This window comes from Sander vitreus, chromosome 12 (genome assembly GCF_031162955.1).
Source record: "Sander vitreus isolate 19-12246 chromosome 12, sanVit1, whole genome shotgun sequence".
NCBI classification, from domain to species: domain Eukaryota; kingdom Metazoa; phylum Chordata; class Actinopteri; order Perciformes; family Percidae; genus Sander; species Sander vitreus.
This window is the reverse complement of record NC_135866.1, coordinates 21397731-21420137: the sequence shown is the minus strand read 5'-3', so window position 1 is coordinate 21420137 and position 22407 is coordinate 21397731. Positions and strand designations below refer to the sequence as shown.

Here is a 22407-nt window from a genome sequence, read left to right as displayed (position 1 = left end):
CTCCCTCTTCTTGGATCCATGGCGACTCGGTGATTCTTCCTTCAGTTGCATATCCCGATATAGTCAACTACCTGGTTTTCTCGCGGAAGACCTTAAATTCTACAAAAGTTTGGAAGCTTATAACCAGATGGTGTGTGGATGGCTGAGGGAGACGCAGTACCAAGTCATTAACGACCAATGTGTTGTGTCAGGTCCATAAATATTGGGACATCGACACAATTCTAATCTTTTTGGCTCTATACACCACCACAATGGAGTTGAAATGAAAAGAACAACAAAGATGTGCTTTAACTGCAGACTTTCAGCTTTAATTTGAGGGTATTTACATCCAAATCAGGTGAACGGTGTAGGAATTACAACAGTTTGTATATGTGCCTCCCACTTTTTAAGGGACCAAAAGTAATGGGACAATTGGCTGCTCAGCTGTTCCATGGCCAGGTGTGTGTTATTCCGTCATTATCCCATTTACAAGGAGCAGATAAAAGGTCCAGAGTTCATTTCAAGTGTGCTATTTACATTTGGAATCTGTTGCTGTCAACTCTCAATATGAGATCCAAAGAGCTGTCACTATCAGTGAAGCAAGCCATCATTAGGCTGAAAAATCTAAACAAACCCATCAGAGAGATAGCAAAAACATTAGGTGTGGCCAAATCAACTGTTTGGAACATTCTTAAAAAGAAAGAACGCACCGGTGAGCTCAGCAACACCAAAAAGACCCGGAAGACCACGGAAAACAACTGTGGTGGATGACCGAAGAATACTTTCCTGGTGAAGAAAACACCCTTCACAACAGTTGGCCAGATCAAGAACACTCTCCAGGAGGTAGGTGTATGTGTGTCAAAGTCAACAATCAGAGAAGACTTCACCAGAGTGAATACAGAGGGTTCACTACAAGATGTAAACCATTGGTGAGCCTCAAAAACAGGAAGGCCAGATTAGAGTTTGCCAAACAACATCTAAAAAAAGCCTTCACATTTCTGGAACAACATCCTATGGACAGATGAGACAAAGATCAACTTGTACCAGAGTGATGGGAAGAGAAGAGTATGGAGAAGGAAAGGAACTGCTCATGATCCAAAGCATACCACCTCATCAGTGAAGTATGGTGGTGGTAGTGTCATGGCGTGGGCATGTATGGCTGCCAATGGAACTGGTTCTCTTGTATTTATTGATGATGTGACTGCTGACAAAAGCAGCAGGATGAATTCTGAAGTGTTTCGGGCAATATTATCTGCTCATATTCAGCCAAATGCTTCAGAACTCATTGGACGGCGCTTCACAGTGCAGATGGACAATGACCCGAAGCATACTGCGAAAGCAACCAAAGAGTTTTTTTAAGGGAAAGAAGTGGAATGTTATGCAATGGCCAAGTCAATCACCTGACCTGAATCCGATTGAGCATGCATTTCACTTGCTGAAGACAAAACTGAAGGGAAAATGCCCCAAGAACAAGCAGGAACTGAAGACAGTTGCAGTAGAGGCCTGGCAGAGCATCACCAGGGATAAAACCCAGCGTCTGGTGATGTCTATGCGTTCCAGACTTCAGGCTGTAATTGAATGCAAAGGATTTGCAACCAAGTATTAAAAAGTGAAAGTTTGATTTATGATTGTTAATCTGTCCCATTACTTTTGGTCCCTTAAAAAGTGGGAGGCACATATACAAACTGTTGTAATTCCTACACCGTTCACCTGATTTGGATGTAAATACCCTCAAATTAAAGCTGAAAGTCTGCAGTTAAAGCACATCTTGTTCGTTTCATTTCAACTCCATTGTGGTGGTGTATAGAGCCAAAAAGATTAGAATTGTGTCGATGTCCCAATATTTAGGGACCTGACTGTAAGTAATGCAATAACGTCTTTAATCAACCTAACCTTAACTGTATGATATCATTGTGATACTCAAGGTGTAGCCAAGTGACTCTCAATAGTTGTTTTTTTTCATTTCAAAGACCGAACAAGACAGAGTTTTCCCTCGTAGATCCTGGTTGAGCTTTGCCAACCACAAGCGCCTCCTTTCCTCTGATAACTTCTGGCATTCCTCTCCCTGGTTTTTAATAACTTTTGGAAGTTGATAATATTCCAAATGTTTTTCTCGGTCTGACCTATTGGTACAACCTAAAACACGGCAATAATTAACCATTTTCCTTAACGCCGTTCGGGATCTACTTCAGTGCCTGTGCTTTGTTGTGATGCGGAGTACCTCCAACATGGCGACTTCGGGTCTGATGACGCGCCGTGAAAACCCTCGATGCGCCTTCAAATTGGGTAACGTTTGCTATGTTTAGCCCCATTTTCCGCGTTGTCCTGCTGCTTTAATGTTTGGTAATCCTCTCAGAAAGATGCTTGAGATCTTGAAAGCCTCTTCTTGACTTGACCGGGTACCATCTTCTCCAAATAACACACAGCGGAGGCAAAAAGGCGTCTTCTCCAACGTTAACCTAGCATTTGTTTCTGGAGAACCACTCCACCCTAAATCTGATTATTGTTTTTACCAGCGGTTTGGTTTATAACAATATCCTGCGGCTGGTGGGTACCTACGTGTTTGATCTCAATTTTCCTTCAAAATGAAAACTTTTGAAGTTGTTTTGTAGAATATAATCCACATTGTTTAGGGTGACCCCATCTTCTTTACAAGAAATGCTAACTTCTGACGAGCAGATCAGATGACGACAACAGTTTAATAGCCAATCATATTGCAGAGGGGCAACAGACAATCATCCCCACATGGCATTAAATGTGTGCCTGCCATATGCTTTCATTGCCATGCATCTGTAGTTTTCCCACACTCTGAGCACTTGACATTGCCAACATGTAGCTATCCCCACATAGCGGCCTCTCAAGTCATGTAAGCCATTTTAAAATAATTCTATCCAGCCACTGACCTTGACATGTAGGATGATTAATAACAGCATTAACCTAGGTTGATTTATGTCATGTTAATCCAGAACTATATTAATTTATAAATTACTAAGTCAATAAATATGTCTTGACTATTTTACTTTGGGAAAACGCAAAATTCCACTAATACTAAAACGTCCTAACGTTACATGCCTGGACTTGAGTGCATATATAGATTAATCTATTTTCTTTGGAATCACATAAACAATGTACTTCTTCTTGGAAGTCCTTTCATGTTGTGTGTAAAAGACCATCTTACTTATTCTACTCTTTCAGGTTCACTGGATTAAAAACTAACAATAGAATATATCATGATAAAGTTTCTTTTGTATGTTTCGTGGCTCTATTTTTCCCACTTCCAATATAAGAATACAAATACTTTGATAGGTATTCTGTGCTTAACACCCCACATACATTTTCAGTAACGGTTTGTTTTTATTTTGAAGATGAACTGACTACAGTTAAAGCTAGTAGTAGCCAAGGAGGACATGGAGGATTAAAAAAAACATGGACCCTTCAGAAGAGGCAATTATCCTCACTTCGGCGCGGGAAAGTCACCGGACGGACGCCACAATCTTCTGAACGTAGCCATACTGAGAAATTCAGAGAGAGTTGTGTGGAGCTGATAATCTTAATTAGCTTTTTAGCAACTAATTTGGCAATGGCTTGAATCTAACGGACGCTCATTAATATCAAAAAGGTAAGCACTAAAGCTTTAAAACTTTTTTAAAAACTCCAGTGCTTGTCCTTGAAAATGGCTCAATTTTGGTTCTCTTATTTGATAGCTCCTCGCTTGAACCGGACGTTGTTCTGGCCCTACTTCCCTACCGTCTCAAAGCTCTTATTCCTGCCCTCAGGAGCGAGAATCAAGGAGGGATCTTCGAGGAGCTATGAGCGAAGATACACGAGAGCAGCCTTCCCGAAAGCCGTGCAGCTGAAAGCTGGTGCTATCTCCCCCCATACAGCTGACAAATCCAATGACGCTTCAGAGGAAAGGACATCTCATCCCTCTAAAAACACATTTCCCCGTTTCCTCTCCCATGCGTCCTCAGGACTAAGACGCAAGGAATGGAAGCAAGTGAAAGAACTGTGGATGCCATTTAAGAATGAAAGAATTTGAATGGAATTTCTTCACAATAGAAATGTTTACAGGGTCAGTGTGCAGCATGTAGACAATAACATTTAATTTAATCATTTTGTTAGTGCGTAAGGTCAATAGTCACAGTTAATATTTCCAAACAAAAAGGAGGAAAGCTTTAATTGAAAGCTGGGAAGACGTTTCTTTGATTTGAAGTATTACAAATATAAACGCCTGACGAGAACATAAACAGAAAACAGAAGTGAGAGTGAAGGGATTGTCTCATATCGAAGCTTAAAGCTGCCTGTGGCTACAGAAATTAACATCCATCCTCTTTTGGAAAGGGTTAGGCAGTCAGTGAGAGAGAGTAGAGTCCTGTCAAACAGGACCTGAGAGGGCAACATTCACCCCAAATGTCCCAGAGCTTTGTTCAGTTTTCATGTTCATGATGTCCTGTATGGTAGAGGTGGGCAACGGTTCGCTTCTGTCCCTCCGTGGGGCCTGTAGCAAGTCCACCACCTCGCAACTGGGCTTTGGACGCCTGCGTCTTAATGCCCGTTTCTCCGCCCGGGTCTTGGGTGGAGGGAGCCCGTCACAGATTCGGGTGCAACCTGTGGTGATGCCACAGAAGGAGGGGTCATCTGAATGCGAAGATCCCTCCGAGCTGCCTTCTGACGGCGAGTCTCTAAACATAGGTTGAAGTAACCTTTTTGTAAGGGGTGAAGGTTTTGTGGTGACAGGTAGACCATTACATACAACAGCTCCATTACACAGTTCTGGAGCAGCATGAAAAGAGGGTTTGAGAGTCTCCACTTTCTCCATGGGTTTCATCTTACGGCGTCTCCTCTGTGTGGGACAAGGTTAAGGAGAAAGAACTGTTAACAACTGTCAGAAACAACCAGTATTTCAAACTGCACTGCAATAAATTCATCTTTACACACCTTTCTGTTAGGTGGACAAAGACTCTGTGTCTCCTCTGACTGCAGCATTTCTAGGCCTGTGAGCCAAAGATTAATGTTAATTTCTACCAAGATAGGAAAAGGTTCAATTCTGATATGAAGATATTTGAGAAAACCCTTGAAACAGATTATTATTACCATGATAGCACTTATGTAGTAGAACCGTACCTTCAGTAGCGGCGAGTGAGTGTATGAGTGGATAGGAGGAACTCCTCTTCAAGCCCGTCTCATCACAGGAAGAGAATTGCCTATTAAGGTAACAGTAATGGTTGAGGAAAAAGACAGCATAAAGCACCAAGTCACGGCTGTGTCATCACTTAAGATTCCAGCTGCGATGCTCTTGATGATTAATTGTATCAATTAACTGGCTTAATGAGTAAAAGCTGTTGAAGGCACAGTAACCTCTGCCTATTAGCCGTTAATGCCCATTTGGAGATGCCACTTAGTGCTTATTCCCACTTACCCTCTTCACTAGAGCTTTGTCCTTGCCACCATGTTTGTAAAGATACATCTGAGCTTTACTGGATCTCAATATAAATATAGTATTTGTACTGGGTGTAAATTTTCAGCAGAAAGTAAAACTGTACAATTGTCTTGCTACCTTTCAGGACAGCAATAGGTATAGCTCTTAGATATGGGTGGCTCTGGTTCTGTGTTTGGAGGAATAGTGGGGATGCGGCAGTGGTTGGCACACAGCAGCAGGCCGAGACACAGACACAACACCAGAGACAGCAGCAGGTAGTTCTGCCTCTCTGACACCTAGGAGACAGACAATTGATATTATAAATAACAAAACAGCGGCAATGTCTGATGTGACAAATGGAGAGACAGAAAAATACAGTGAAGAAAATGTCTAACAATTCCATACGTACACATTCGGAATGTATTTCAAAAGTTTGGATCAGTAAAATGCTAACGCATTTGGTAGCCTTTAAAGATTTTTCTCAAATTGTGTGTCAGGACCCATTTGTCACCCTGATGGCTTGGTCCAGGAAAAGACTACATTGACTCTGTTTGCTATCGGGGTGAAAAAACTCCTGGTTATACATAAAGGCTTTGTGCGTGGAGCATTGTATCTACCTCATTCTGCAGCTGGCTGACTCTGACGGACAGGTTAAGAACCAGCTGAGTCACATCCTCCAGCTGGCCCTGCAGCTGCTGAATAGACTCAGTCTGACGCTGGTCCTATGGGAGGAAAAGGACAACAACTGAAGCAACTACACACACATTCACATCATTGAAATGGTATGTGAAGCATTACATACAGTCATTTGACCAGCTGGCAACTGCTAATATAAAAATATTGATTAAAGCTATTGCAGAAAGCTATTGGAAAGATACACATCTGTGGCAATGTTGTACTCAGCCCACCAAGATTATTAATTGCATTTTAAATCAATATAACAAAATGATTTTCAGACAACTCAAGGTCAGACAAAAAGCATGTATCTCTACATGGCAACTGGCTGCACAAACCTGTGTGCCCTCTCATTGCTCACCTGCTCCTCTGCTATTCGAGAGGTGTTCTGGAGTTTAATGATGGTTTTGTTGAAAGCCTTCTGCATCTCCTCCATCTGCTTTCGATACCTTGAATCAAAACATGGAAGTCGTAACATCAGCCTCTACTCAGTTTATACACAAAGGCTGGCAACTATACAGTACTTTTTTGTTCCTGTAGCACTGGTGCGTGTCCCTGTTTCTCACCTCTGGCTTAGCTGCTCCAGGTAGCGTCCACTGAGTGACATGTTCATCTCCAGGGCCTTGATGCGGTTGTTGAGTCTCATGAACACAGACTCCTTCTGGCTGGAGCCATGCACTGGGTTCCCGTTCTGCTCCGTGCCATTGGGGGGCTCTGCATAGATGTCTAAGACAGACGGTGAGGTAGGCGAGGAAGGCCTGCCATCTGACGAAGTAATGATGTCTTCCGCGAAATCCTCGGTTTTAGTTTCTGTGATGACCGAGTGACCACCAGAGGGTTCAAGTTCTGTAATGGTGTCTGGAGCAGGGAGTGATACTTCACTGTCAGGTACAACTGGTGGGTCCGGGTGATGTTCTATACGAGGGGAGGTGGTGGGATGGAGAACTTGGGATTCATCTGCTTTATCTGGGGTTTGAACAGGGGCATGTATCTCTGGTTTAGGAACCTTAATGTCAGACTTCTCTTCTGTTAGTGCCACTGAGGCATCATCCACTGTGGCACTGACACTGGGTTTTACATCAACCGAGTTACTCAGAGAGGCTGAAGGCTCAATGTGCTTCTCTTCAATCAGCCCATTCTGGCTCTTTTCTGGCTTTAGCTCCCTCGCTGGTTCCTCAGGAGACAGCTGTGGTGTCTCCACAATAGGGGAAGGTTTGGCAGAGGATGAGTCGGTGGCAACGGGCGTGGGAAGGTTCGAGGTTTGCCTGGGCTCCAGCAGGGGAGGTTCGGACATAGACTCTTTATGAGATTCTACCGTGTTTCCTTGTGGCGTTTCTGATGGGCTCTCTGGCTCCTGTTCAGAAGCGTGTTCTTGTTTATGGGGCTGATCTGTCTCACTGTGGTACTGCGGGGGTTCAGGGCAAGCGGAGGGGGACAGGGGTAGTTCCCAAGAGGGCGTTTGGATGGGAAGAATCATTTGCTTTTTGTTCATGGTTTGGCATTTCCTGTTTTTGGACAGCAGGGCTGAACACTGCTGATGGAGATACTCCTGGAGGGAAGCTGCGCAAGAGCAAGAGGAAGAAAATGAAGGAAGTAGTGAACAGTAGTTTTGGATTTCTTGTTGTCGCTCATGCTGATCCCTTTTCGCTTTTTCTTCCTCTAACTCCTCCTCCTTATCCAAAAGGATGATTGTAGAGCTGATATGTTCTTCCTCATCTTTCTCTAAAGGAATGAAAATGTCTTCCTCCACTGGGGGGAGCTCTTGTTTGCTTGTATCAGCGGTAGGGGTCTCTGAGACAGAGGTCTCTGAGGACAGGGCTACAGTTGCAGGGATATCGGGGTCTGGTAAAATCTCTTTCACTTCAGAGTCTGGACTAGAGAGGGAGAAGGACAATATAGCACATATAAATAAATACAGTAAAGAAATGGCATAGTACAACACATTAAAAGCAATTTTACATAGGTTTTCATGTAGACTAAAGATAGATCATAAAGCATTCATGGCACTAAGTCATATTTACCACTTTCCCTCCATTACAACAGTATAAATAACATTTCAATCGGTCAATGATATTTAATTATGTTTTTTTGTTCAACTCTGACAAACAATGCCAGAGTTAAGGTTAGTTGAAGGTGTAAACGCACCTTCAGTGATAAAAGATGTAATAAGACTCATGACATGTACTCACACTGAAGTAAGGTCTGTATTGGCAGTTTGAGAGGTGGTTTCAAGTTGGGGTGATGGCTCAGTCATGTTCGCTTCCTGTGATGAAAGGTTGCCTACAAAACGTAAATACGAAAAATAATATTGAGAGTAAACGCACATATTTATAATTTTAAAAAGTCATCGCCAACATATTGTCAACAACTGAATAAATAAGAATAGTGACTGGATTTCCTTCAAAAAAGTAAAGGCTGTGAGACAAAACTGGATGCGAGAGCTGCAATGCAGAAATGCCAAGCTGATTGTGAGAGGGAGTTAGATTTTTAAGTGGCATGTGATACGTGCCAGTGGCATGTACTTCCGGTACTTCCGTATGCCAATTGCGATTGCGTGTGAATTGACGCCGTAGCGAGTAGCATTAAAGGGCGAAAATCCACGTAGAGAGGTTGGTCGGGGTGGAGGATGGGTAAAACATAGGACTTTCACCCAGGAGAGCGGTGTGACTTTGTGTCCTACGAGTGATGTTTCCTTTCCACGTTTGTTCTTTTCCTAAACCCAACCAGTTGTTATTTTCCTAAACCCAACCCAACCCCATTCTTCTTTTCCTAATCCCAACCGTTTCTTCTTTTCCTGAACGCAACCCGCATGTGATGTAGCCTGGCGATAACACGCCACTTGGCTTTAGGAAAGTGGCACATGCCAGGACATGCCACTTCTGCAGGCAACATGCCGCTTAAAACTCCAACTCCTACGGCTAATTGTGTTGGTCATACCTTGCAACTCTGGGCCTCCGCCAAGAACATTGACAGCAATATTATTTACCATGTTAAAAATGACATCTGAAGAGAAAATGGAAACACCAGAGCAACAAGTCAATACAGTAATCTAGGTTTGGGATCATTGTAGACATCTTTATGCAATAGAAATACATGTTTGGTATACTTACCCTTTGCTGATCCAATCAGATTATTGGATAACTTGACTTCACCAGGTGCATATCCATTTGGATAATCTGTAGGGAGCAGTGCACTTAATAACACACATCAATCAAAATCAAAACCTTAAAAAGACAATAAGTGACTGTAAAACCATTTTGATTTTGGCACAGTGACCATAAACATAATGCCTGAACATACACATGAATGGGGTCATTTCAATGTGACAAGTTTATTATATTATCCTCAAGCATGACACAAACTGTACCAAATGAGTTAGTGTGTTTTTCGTGCTGACAAATGTCCAAATGTATATGTATACATGATGTTCTCAATTTTTACCCAAGTCATCATCCTGATCATCTGGCCTTTCTGGGGGATCAGCTATCTCCTCGTACTCTTCCACCATGCTTGTGCCAAACACCCTGGCAAAAAAGGACATCAAAATTCATTCTATAACCAAGCTCATGTAACAGTGAAATCTAATCCATCTAGCCACTTAAAAGTGATCCATTGTCAAGTCTTTGACAGCCTGTAGGGGGCAGAGAGCTACACTAAAAGCCCACTACACACAGGTCATATAGAATATAATAAGAGTCTTTTTCTCCAACATGAGAAAGTTCTGATTTCTGCCATCTCTTTTGTGCGCAAGCTTCAGCCAGATTTATCTTTACATGCTACAGAAGTGGAAAGAACAACTGCTAACATATGCATTAGCTCTCCTTGTTCCCACCAGAGGCTTGATGGTGTGGTACGGGAGAACTGCCCATGACCACATGCCAAATATTACATAATATCCCTTGACACCATTTAGAGCTCATGCACGATGCAACAAGCTATCATTTGGAAAACACATTTTAAGACCAGCTGGTTTATGTGTTGTTGATTGAAATAGAAAAATGAATAAATCAACAACACCACAAAACAAAGTACAATGATAAGAACACAACACATTCATAGCTAAATCTACATGTTCCTTAGTAAAGTTTCTCACTTCAAACAGTTTACAATATTAAAATTGTGCTAAGAGTATGTTAGAAAGACTTTGCCTGGATATTACATACCTTATGAGACTGAGGGGACAGAAATGTTCAGAGCCAAAGTGAGAGACCAACTCTACCTAAATAATAATGCAAAGATTATTCAGATATTATAATGGAAATGGGTGCAGTATTGTACCCTGCACAAATAAACACTCTCAGCAGTGGTTGTATTATTTACAAACAGCAAAGCAGTGATTTTGTTTTGTTGTAAAATCAATACACTTGGCTAAAATGTAACTTTGAGGGACTGATTGCCAAAGTGAGGACATCTGAGGAACATCTCAGTAGAGGGTAAGTTAGATGATTTGACATCCTATGCTTTATTATTTCAATGGCAACTGGTGGGTATCATTTTATCATGGGTTATCAAACGTTCATTATGTGTGATATGTTTGTGTTCAAAGAGTATTTAAGTTACAATTGGTTATCAGCTAGCATAGCAAGTTAGATCTGAAACTGTAATCACACCACTTAGATGAAAGAAAGACACAAAATGCACCCCCCTCCATGTTTACTATTCAGCTCACACAATCACAGACCTCTACAAGAAAAGCAGGCTAACCTTTATGTACTTGGTGAACATCTGAAGCAAGAGAGACAGGAAAAAAAGAGAAAAGAATTAAAGAGACATGCATTCAAAGCAGGACCTGAGAGTGTGTGTTGGTTTTCATTTGAGTCACTTCAGAGGCAAAATGCAAATGTCCAAATCTAGAATGTAAAACACTGTCCAAACTGGCCTAGTTACATTTTACATGTCATGAATGTGCTGGTGCCCTTATACAGAATAATGTATCATATGATCACACGGAAACTGTTATATGCAGAGGTCAAAACCTCCTATAATACTCTTATCATTCTACTGTGAAGGGGCTAAAACTTAATTCAGAGAGAAAGTATACACAAACAGCAGTTAAAATACTCACCTGCAATAAGAGATAACAGCAATTCCTCTGCAGTACTTAGCACAGAATAGACACAGATGCAATGGTCGTGTGACTAGAAAAGCTCACCTTCACATATTTAGCATAAAGATGCTCATCTAATGGGAAGCTCTGGACTGTGCGTTCATCCCGGGCGTGAAAGGTTCCCAGCTTTAGCCACTTGTTTGTTGGATATCTACAGGAGTAGATTTACGCAACATAGTCAGTTCAGTGATATGGATGTCTGGGAGTTTAAGTGGTAATATACGGTAGATATTGTACGTATGGTAGCTGCTGTTTGGGAAAAACTCAGGAGCAGCACAACTCATTTCACATACGTGAAGAAGGTTCGGGAGACCTTGATGACTTACACAGAAGCATTTAATGAACACTCAATTGAGGAGACAATTAGGCAGGCAGTACAGTTTAATCACGATGTGTTATTGTGCAGTGCCGTCCCAACTCTGAAGTTCCTGTCTTCCTGAAGGTGTATTTAAACTCGTGCTGGAGGCGTTACGTTTAGCTGAACCTTTAAAGTGCTCATATTATGCTCATTTTCAGGTTCATAATTGTATTTAAAAGGTTGTACCAGAATAGGTTTATGTGGTTTAATTTTCAGAAATTCACCATATATTTGTTGTACTGCACATTGCTGCAGCTCCTCTTTTCACCCTGTGTGTTGAGCTCTCTGTTTTAGCTACAGGGTGAGGCATCTCACTTCAGTACCATCTTTGTTGGGAGTCGCACCTTTGCAGTAAGTACTGCTAGCTAGTCAGTTGCAGAGTATGACGGCGTGCCATGCTAGCAGCTAGGCAAGCATTATAACGTGTGTTACAAAGTGACGCACGTTCGTCACGGAAGTAAAGGCTGGACTACAATAGAGCTGTTAGGAGCAGTTTGTGAACAGTGTTTTCTCTGGAAGATGGTAAGTCCCTTTGGGGTGGACTTTGGGCTTTTTCACTTTGTAAACCTATAACGTGCACAAAAAAGATATATAACACAATAAAGGAAAAGGGAAAAGCCAAAAAGCATAATATGAGCACTTTAAGGCAAACAAAGATATTGCAGCCGCCATAAACAAAGATGCTGAAGCCTAATTCAGCCTCTCTCTCTCTGGGAAGTACACTAAAGTGTGGCTGGCCCTCCTACCTCCAAACAGAGACAGTCCTGAGACAAAACATTCCCTTATCATACAGCTGACTAGATTCCCTGAATCTGTAGAGACAAATAATTATACATGAACAGGTTTGGTTATTAGAGACTGGGCAAATATTTTCGTCCCCTGACCTGTGACCTATGAATGACCTGATGTTGTCTAAGCGTTCCCTTTAGTGTCAGCATACCACAACGTGGTGTTTCCGGAAATTCCACCACAGCTGCAGTGCATACCTATCACTGATGGAGACAAGAAAGTCTTTGGGAGTAGAAGAGAATAGCTCAAAGTTAGCGATGTCCAGCTGCTTCACCTGGATGGGCTCACAGAGCTCAATGATGAACCTGGGCGAGAATGAGAAACAAAGCTTTAAAAATTGGCTTCAGGTGGAGATGAAAATAACTGTTCTTAGGTTGCATCTGTGAATAGAAAGCAGAAGACGCTTGCATAACTACATACCAGATTTTATTACTACAGGGGTTTAGCATGTACAAGTCCATGTTCTCCTTCAATATGGCTGAAGTGCTCTGTATGGAACAAATTCACAAATCAATATGCGCTTATATTTGTCATTTTTATCAACATCCAAGTCCAACAGAGTAAGCAGATTCTTCAGTAGTATGTCGTATCACATTACCTTTGCCTCTGGGTTAGCGCCAAGGATCTTGGCTCCACACTCCACTGAGGCGTAGTTATTGAAGTTCTTCTGGACCTTCTTCACCGTATGAGGAGCCACATTGTTAGAAGTATGAGTAGACTGAGCTATTGGGAGGCCAAACATAATAAAGAATTATTGGGGGGGGGGTTAAAATTCAGTCCTTAAATTGCACACATACACCAGAATATGTTATGTTCTGGATCATCAATCTTCAACTGTAACCTCACTCTTTTCATTCTCGACCTCCATCATTTTCCGCGTCCACTCATCAAACGTGGGGATGTCCTCGGGGTCTTTGCTGCTCACACTGGGATCTGTGCCTGTGGTAACAGGGGAGCTCAGGTCCTGTCAAAGATAATGAGAAAATGAGAGCTAGGGAACCTCCTTTGGTAGAGAGAGGAAAATAGTTCACATGCTATCCGAGTTCCTTACTTGCTCTTTCAGCCCGTGTGATGTGTTGGCCTCCAGATGCTGTGTGCTGTGAGCAGTCTGAGAACTCATTGGTGGGTCAGTGTGGGTTTTAGTACCTGCAGTGTGAACATTGGAAGTGTTCTCCAGAACCATTGGAGGACTGCGGGAACAAAACAACAAAAAAGCATTGTTGGTTTGTTTAAGAGGGTCAGAGACCCGTTTGTCTTTTAGGTAGAACTATAACCAAATTCTACGGTGGTCAGGCTCACAACTAAGAGTGAAAGCCAACTTGACAACAATTCAAGGGAAATGTTATTAATATCTTTTTAGCTCACTGAGTAGGGCACAGGATTCACCATACCCACCTATCATTGTCATATTGCTTGTTCTCTTCTTCTTCACAGTCAGCTGGAGGCAGGTCAGAATCAATGACCTCAGGTGCAGCTACGTCAGCTGCATCATCTGAAAAACTGAGATGAAACAACAATCCACGTTACACCTTTTCAGCATTTTAACTTGCAGGGAAACGTCACAGAAAAAAATAAATATTTCTTCTCATACAGTGCTGTAACCCAAAGCAACATACAATTTCTAAAACACCAGAATGAGATACAGCAAAGCATTTTTGTGGCATTTTTCCAGATAACTGACAGATTAAATGAACTGAACAGCTCTAAATAAGCCTGGAGGTAATAATATCTTGCCTATCTTTGATGTTGTCTTGAAGGTTAAGGATGTTGGTGTTGTCTTCAAGCTCAGCAGCTAAATCAGAGACAGGGTCAGAGGAAGGCAGCAGGGAGGCTGAGTCCTGGTCTTGAGTGATGGAGGTTTCAGGATTTGGATTATCTGAGCTATGCTCAGTTTCTGGCTCAGGTTGTGAAATTCCTTTGTCTGCCTCCATCTCTTCCTCTAGAGTAGGCTCCTCCACCTCAAAGGCCTGATGGATAAACAAAGAGATACTTGAGCTGTGGAGGGAAATGTTGAAACGGTTGGCCCATTAGCCAGAGTTGGATTTATCAACCAAACACTTCAAGCTTCAAATGTTCCAGGAACGATCAATAAAAAAGGACTGGATGGTACGATGCATACGATTGCTTATCGAGGTCTAAAACTGTTGTGCTGCTCTGGAGGAAACCAAATTGCAAAGCCTTTGGAAATTTTAGCTTAAACACGTCTTTGAAATCATCACTCACATGTATTAAGCAAATTAACGTCACAGCACAGAAATTATTTGTACTAATACGTTCATTTTTGCGATAGTCACATCTAGGTTTTAATGTACCTAAATGCTGCAACTATACTGTACCTCTAAATACTGTTTTTTGTCCACATCCTGTGTTGTCTGCTCCTCTTCTTGCTGATCATCCTCTATCAACGGCTCATTTTCAGATGGGGACTGGGCATGTAAGACCCAGCTTTCCTCAACCTACACACACACACACACACGAGTTTGTTCACAGAAGCCAAATCATCCACAAATCTGAATAAGAAACAATTCTTTTTGCTAGTCCATTAATTCAAATATTGTTAATCTGATATGAGTCTAGCATGACAGCAGGTTTCCTGTGTTGTTAAATGAGCTAAAAATATATAATGAAGCGTATGGTCACATGAGCTATTTCATACAGCAACCTGTGAAACCTCTGGGCAATGAGGTGGGTGGTTGTACTATGGTAGTATACAGCTGATGCTACCTGGTGATGATGAATCTTTTCCTCTGACTCTTCCTCCGAACCGACGTCCTGTGAGGACACAGGCCTCTGGGCCTCTTGGTACGACTCTGTGCAACCGACATAGCAACTAGGGTACCTACGAGACGAAAAGTGAAAGACAATCAGTGTCACAATACCATACAAGCCAATTTTTCTGAATATGGGTCACTTGTTAACGCATTAGGGAAAAATGTCCTGGTATCTATGAAAGAGGTATAAGTACTGTATAGGGATAGTCATAAACTCTTTTATTAGGCATACTTAACATTTGTATTTGTCTGCAGTGAGTCATACAGACACAGTGGAAGCTGCAGCCCAATGTCCCAGCGTGACGCACTGATAAAGTCCCTGCAGCCTGTACCCCCACAAAGACAATTTCTCTTATCTGTTGGCCCACAGGGGATGTTGTCAAAGTAAAGAGACACACCTCTAACAAGTTGCATATTGCTCAACCCGACTGTAAGGCTGTGAAAAAACAAAAAAGCCGTATTTTTTTAAATGTTATTTATATTTCAATATGTTCCGTTTTTGTCTGTTGTCTACTGTCTGAAATCTGTATCGGCCACGTGTTCAGTGAAAAAAGACAAATGAAAGTGAAAAAAAGAATGAATAACATTCACTTCTTTTGCTTCTATAGTTTGTTTTCTAGTTGCATTATATAGATATATTAAAACCCTATTTGTTGGTTTTCAACACCACAGTTCTGTTGGGTGACACTGTGTCAGAAACAATGGTCAGGTTCACAGTGACTGTGCTCACTCCTGGCAGGAAAACAACACAAATTAGCAGTAGCAAGGCTTTAAATAGTTGCAATAATAATGGAATGTTCCTGTGGGGGGGGGGTCCTCCTCCTCGTACAGTCTCAAAGGCCGAACTCCAATAGTGACTGCAAACCAGGTCATTATCTGGATTTTATTCTTGATTCCAGGTCAGGTACTTTACTTGGCCACTAGGCATGGCTGGCGCAACTCCTTTGTTGATCTGACTCGAGGAGCTAGACTAGCGACAGACATTTTACTAAACAACAGAGCATTTGTTTTGTCATTTAAAGCTCCCAAAGGAGCAGTGTGGTGTTAAGGCAGTAGACTTAACAAAGAAAATGGTAGGAAATTCAAGGGAGGTTTTTTAGGTGTACCCTTCATGATGAAATGGTTATTACCCCTGTGGCAAGCCTAAAATGCTTTAGCCTACATACTGTCCAGTAATGACTTTTTCAATATTCAGTAATTGGTCAAATTAAGTTCAAGAACAGGCCAGAATAGGATGCAAGTGTTTAGACAGCAGATTGGATATGAAGTGGAAATAGATAAACATGTCTCCCACAAGTGCAAAGAGCATGTGTACGTGTCAACTCCACAGACTGTATAAGGTCCACTCTCATCAAGATTGTCTTTGAGGCACACCTCTGACTGACAAGTGACCTGTGACTCTCTCAACTTCTGTCACATCAACGTCACTTGACATGATGCATCATTGATTACTCCAATTTGTTACCTGTATAATAATCTGATAAGATTAGTAGTCTACATAACAAAATGGTGTCACACGTATGATAATTAGGATTTCATGCCCTAAAGGAATTAGAGGTAGAACAAATAATTTATATTCTCACATACAGTGATTTATGATGCAGCGGTCTCTTAAACACATTGATACTGAGGCACCAGCATATTGCATGTATCACTTGATGCTATGGTAGTATTACTACTGCGGGCAAAATACTGTCATCGTATTGTATCATGCGTTACCTTTCCATTCCTAGCACTTATTCAAAACCTTTAAATTTAGGCCCACAATAATCCAATATTGCCATAAAAACAACCCTACAATGGTCTAATACAACAACATATATAAGGGCTACATGCCACGGTATGATGACTATGGCAAAATCTCTGATGGTGGCCAAATTCATATTAGAGCCTGACCGATATTATCGGCCGATATTAGGCATTTTCCAAACTATCGTAATGGCCGATAAATGAATATTTAAAAAATAAAATAAAAACTTCAACCATGTTATGAGTGTTGGCGTTGCATAGTTTGTCCACCAGAGGACGCTCTACAACGTCCCTGTTGGCAACTCTCGCGTTTAACCCTTTAAGTTTCATATCTTAAGTTTGTATTTTTATTAGGGCTGTCAAACGATTAATTTTTTTAAAGTGCCCATATTATGCTCATTTTCAGGTTCATAATTGTATTTTAAGGTTGTACCAGAATAGGTTTACATGGTTTAATTTTCAAAAAAAACACCATATTTTTGTTGTACTGCACAGCTTTCTCTCACTGCTGCAGATCCTCTTTTCAGCTGGTCTCTGTTTTAGCTACAGAGTGAGACCTCTTTTCTTCTTCTTCTGTACTATCTTTGATTGTACTCACACATGTGCAGTAGCTCAGATGTAGATCATGTCAGCTAGCTAGCTCTATAGACAGTAAAAGAAAGGCTGTTTCTCCAACTTCAGTCAGTTACAAGGCAGGATTAGCTGGGAGACTTCTAAATGAGGGCGCACATGGAAGTAGTTCTTTTGTAGATTATGGTGAACTTGTGTGTGTTGTTGTGCTTTGCTATTGAGAATGAGGTAGCATGCTAGCGTTAGCATTAGCGTTAGCATGCTAACGCTAACGCTACAAGCTAACGGTTGCGGTTAGCCAGCTCGTTTCGGAAATGGTAGGAAATGGGCACTTTAAACGCTGAATTTCTATAGTTAATCGCATGTTTTATCACATGATTAAAATTCTATTATTTTGCATTTCAGAGCAGTTTTTAAGTACATATTAACAATCAAAAGCAATTTTTACCAGTGTATCTTGATTGGGAATCAAATGAATGCAAAGAAAGTTACTTTATGAACTTGATTTTAAGATTTATTTGTTTATTTACTGTAAACAAAAGAAAAATGTGTGAATCTGTCATTATTGCACAATTCCTCCAAGTACCTTACTAAAAATCCCTATCATTACTAGAGTCAATATAGTGTTTAGTAACTCCTGAATAATGTTGATTACTCACTGACGTCCAGTGATCACCGGTTAATGAGACAGCGTTTGCAGCACTTTGCAGCTGTTCCAGTTGGGCTGCTTTCTCCGTGTCGTACAGGCTGCGTATCCGTGAAACTACTGTCCTCCTTGACGGCAACAAAACAGGTCAGAACATGCCAACCATAGTACGTCTTTAAGACCCGAGTCCTCTACGATGCTGACAGGTCTGCAGTTAGTTGCCACCCGTTTCGCAAGAGCTGTAGTAATTTTTTGGGATTTGGTTTCATCAACCGGTCGGCAAGTAGCACTCTCCAAAATAGTGCTTTGCCTGAGTGGGTAGCATGCTAGCGGGTAGCATCACGTTAAATGTACTACTATGCTGAGCTCCGTAGTTGGTAGCTCAAGCTTGACGTGCTTCCGTGATATTTTAATTCGGCTTTACACAACGTGCATATGGCTTTCGACTTGTCTACGAGCCATCCGGGAGTTTTGGAAAATAAAAAGCGCCATTCAGGATTTCATTGCTGCTGTCTTTCTCCATTATGCCTGCAGCAGCAGGATGTGTTACGAGGAAGTGGCAGCTTGATGATAAGTAACGGTGCTAAAGGGTAAAGGGTCAAAATAGTAGCCTGTTAGGCACGACGCAAAGCCGAGTGAAGTGTAAAATAAATTAATAAATGCCGGCATGCGATTAATGCGATTAAAAAAAATTAATCGCATCGCGTCAGCCCTTAATCGCATCGCGATTAATGCGTTAACGCTGACAGCCCTAATTTTTATACATTTTATTTATCAGAACTTAAATATATTTTGATGTTCCTCTGTTCTCTTGTGACAATAAAACAAACAAGTTTATTTTTAAACTGCATTATCATATTATTTTAGTGAGGACTGAGGACTTTTTTTTTATATTGGAATATCGGATTTTTAAATCACCAAATATTTGTATCGATATCGGCCTTAAAAATCCTTTATCGGTTGGGCTCTAATTCATATCATCTCACACTAGGTAAATATCAGCCAATCCTTTTTGAGAGTAACAATTAAAAAAAGTGTCCCAGTTTGACATTTCAGTTAGCCAGCATGCACAATACCAGGGCCCTGGGGTTGTTAAACCTGAATGTAATACAGCTGTTAATCGTGTTTGTAAGTACACCTGTGCTTTTCCTGCTATGACATGTCTGAGTACTGTGAATAAGTGAATTAAAGGGGGCGCTATGCAGTTTGGGCCATTTCTTCGCTTTTTGCTCGCAGGTTTCTCTATAGAGCTCCCCCTACAGCTTCGGAATAGATATTTGGCAGCTCCTATGTTTACTTGTGTCTGACTCCTCACTCGGTCAGTCTGCCGTCTCCTCTTTCTCTGTTCCTCCGACAATGCTTTCCAAGCTTTCTGCTTCTTTTTTGCTGGCTCAGCCACGACGATAGTGTGAAAAACTCCATCGCTACCTTGTTAGCTGGTTCCTGAATGGACGTATGTGTGCAATGCCGTGAAGCAATTCGTTACATCGCGAGATCTGATATCACGCGATCCTTCCTGATGCTGTGGCCGGCGGCTTGCCAGCCGAAAGTTACAAGTGTGGTTTTTCCGCTCACAGGCGCTAGGGGGAAGCGAGACGACCACCATTCAACCCACAGCTTCACTTTAAAATGACAGACAAAGCGTTGCTTGTGAAAGTAGGGCAGGTCAACATCACTAACATAGATCTTAATACCATATTACATCATCATACCCCTCCCTCCCTTCTCTCTCTATCTAACTTACAGTAGTCAGTGTGTGTTATGTTTTGTTACAATCCTTGTTTGTTACATCATGGCTACAGCACATAACCATCCTACATAATCTCCCTCTCTGCTGCTGATTTTACTGTCTGTTACATTGTGTTTTTTGAGCTCAAGACCCATCTGTTTAGACTTGCTTTTGTTTGTTTTTTTACGGTCTTTTGTTTTTAGCTTGATGTCTGCATTTCACATTTTTTGTTCTGTTTTTTCTGTTGTGACAGCTGCTCTTGAAAGGTGCTATATAAATAAACTAGGGCTGTCAGCATTAACGCATTAATCGCGATGCGATTAAGGGCAGACGCGATGCGATAAATTTTTTTAAATCGCATGCCGGCATTTATTATTTATTAATTTGTTAACTTTGCGTCGTGCCTAACAGGCTACTATTTTGACCCTTTGCAGCACCGTTACTTATCATCAAGCTGCCACTTCCTCGTAACACATCCTGCTGCTGCAGGCATAATGGAGAAAGACAGCAGCAATGAAATCCTGAATGGCGCTTTTTATTTTCCAAAACTCCCGGATGGCTCGTAGACAAGTCGAAAGCCATATGCACGTTGTGTAAAGCCGAATTAAAATATCACGGAAGCACGTCAAGCTTGAGCTACCAACTACGGAGCTCAGCATAGTAGTACATTTAACGTGATGCTACCCGCTAGCATGCTACCCACTCAGGCAAAGCACTATTTTGGAGAGTGCTACTTGCCGACCGGTTGATGAAACCAAATCCCAAAAAATTACTACAGCTCTTGCGAAACGGGTGGCAACTAACTGCAGACCTGTCAGCATCGTAGAGGACTCGGGTCTTAAAGACGTACTATGGTTGGCATGTTCTGACCTGTTTTGTTGCCGTCAAGGAGGACAGTAGTTTCACAGTACGACACGGAGAAAGCAGCCCAACTGGAACAGCTGCAAAGTGCTGCAAACGCTGTCTCATTAACCGGTGATCACTGGACGTCAGTGAGTAATCAACATTATTCAGGAGTTACTAAACACTATATTGACTCTAGTAATGATAGGGATTTTTTGTTTTTTAGTTAGGTACTTGGAGGAATTGTGCAATAATGACAGATTCACACTTTTTTCTTTTGTTTACAGTAAATAAACAAATAAATCTTAAAATCAAGTTCATAAAGTAACTTTCTTTGCATTCATTTGATTCCCAATCAAGATACACTGGTAAAAATTGCTTTCGATTGTTAATATGTACTTAAAAACTGCTCTGAAATGCAAAATAATAGAATTTTAATCATGTGATAAATTAAGCGATTAATCGCGATAAAAAAAAAGTATCGTTTGACGGCCCTAAAATAAACTGATTATTATTATTATTATTATTATTATTATTATGACTACTACAGTGTTCTGTCAGACTTACATAGACCTAACAACCTCCAGCTTTCAAGAGGACTGGCGTGACTGACGTGAAAGGCCAATAATCCTATCAAGAGCTGATAAACTAAATCTGTGTAACGTCGGCTAGCTCTGTGACAGACAATATGGTCGTGGGAATCAACAGCCATTGATTTGATGTATTACTCGGCAGATTCATGAGTGTGTAGCACAACAACATGATTGTTTTAGTCAAAAGTGACGTACTTCATACACTTTATGCTTGTCAGTTTGTGCTTAAAGGAGATTCATACATGACACGAACTTGTGGTGGCGGATTACATTTATGTGGGCTAACAGCTAAATCATTCGGTAGTACATAGCTATGTCAGGAGGTGGAGGGCTAACTGTTAACCAGGTACAAATTGATAATTAGCTAGCTGTGTTAAACCTAGCTAACAGGCTATTACATTGGGTGAGCAACTCAAGCTAATAACTCTTAACAAGTCAGAAGTTAGCCAGGTGCCACATCACAGCATCATGTTAACGCTATAGCTAGCTAATGTAATGCGTTAATAGATTTAAACCTTGGGTAACGTTTGTCAGATAATTTGTTACTTCTCACAGCTAATTACATGTTAATAATAAAGTTAACGTTACTCATTTCAAATGGACAAATCAACTTACCAACAGCATAACGTTACAGCTACACATAGCCACACTGACACAACTCGCCATAACAGTGGTGTCATCTTCATCCCTCTCCTGCCGGGACAGACATGCTCGCCGTACTCAGATATAGCGTTGTATCCTTTTAGTAAGCGGTCTTGACAGTCTCTTGAGCTAGGACGCGGTTTCCTGTTAACTTAGCTGACGCTCGCTGTTTCACGGGTGAAGTGTGATGCTAGCTCGCTGTCTGTTTCCCACGCACAACCTGCTACCGATTGTCAGTACGTGTCAGTGGCCAACTGTCCAATGAAAAGGCAGAAAGGCTGTTGCGCAGTTCAAACTGTGTGTGTGTGTGTGTGTGTGTGTGTGTGTGTGTGTGTGTGTGTGTGTGTGTGTGTGTGTGTGTGTGTGTGTGTGTGTGTGTGTGTGTGTGTGTGTGTGTGTGTTGGGAGCGCTCGTTTCGGCGGCTCTGGTTGCCCGAGTGGGTGGTGCTTTTCTTCGTTAGGTATTTACACGTGTCACCGAGATATGGTGTTTAGTGGGTGGATAACACAGACGAAAGCCGTATCAACAGCAACAGCT

General features: G+C 41.5%; 1 protein-coding gene across 2 annotated transcripts; it reads right to left on the bottom strand.

The window, feature by feature from the left end:
* Window positions 1-4060: 4060 nt before the first annotated feature.
* LOC144526862 (SUN domain-containing ossification factor) lies at window positions 4061-22145 on the bottom strand. Of its 2 annotated transcripts, XM_078264560.1 has the most exons (24): window positions 21844-22145; window positions 15052-15166; window positions 14664-14783; window positions 14062-14294; window positions 13723-13827; window positions 13379-13517; window positions 13174-13291; window positions 12926-13050; window positions 12748-12815; window positions 12525-12632; window positions 11226-11331; window positions 10778-10798; window positions 10237-10292; window positions 9515-9597; window positions 9184-9249; window positions 9011-9076; window positions 8263-8353; window positions 6640-7947; window positions 6435-6522; window positions 6016-6120; window positions 5537-5694; window positions 5104-5183; window positions 4918-4973; window positions 4061-4822 (listed from the first exon to the last, which is right to left on the bottom strand). In XM_078264560.1, exons 1-24 carry the CDS (start codon window positions 21912-21914, stop codon window positions 4355-4357), a joined length of 3954 nt encoding a protein of 1317 aa, XP_078120686.1. In that variant the 5' UTR covers window positions 21915-22145; the 3' UTR covers window positions 4061-4354. The 2 variants fall into 2 exon arrangements, with proteins under 2 accessions (XP_078120686.1, XP_078120687.1); XM_078264561.1 differs by lacking the exon at window positions 10778-10798.
* Between the last annotated feature and the right edge of the window lie 262 nt (window positions 22146-22407).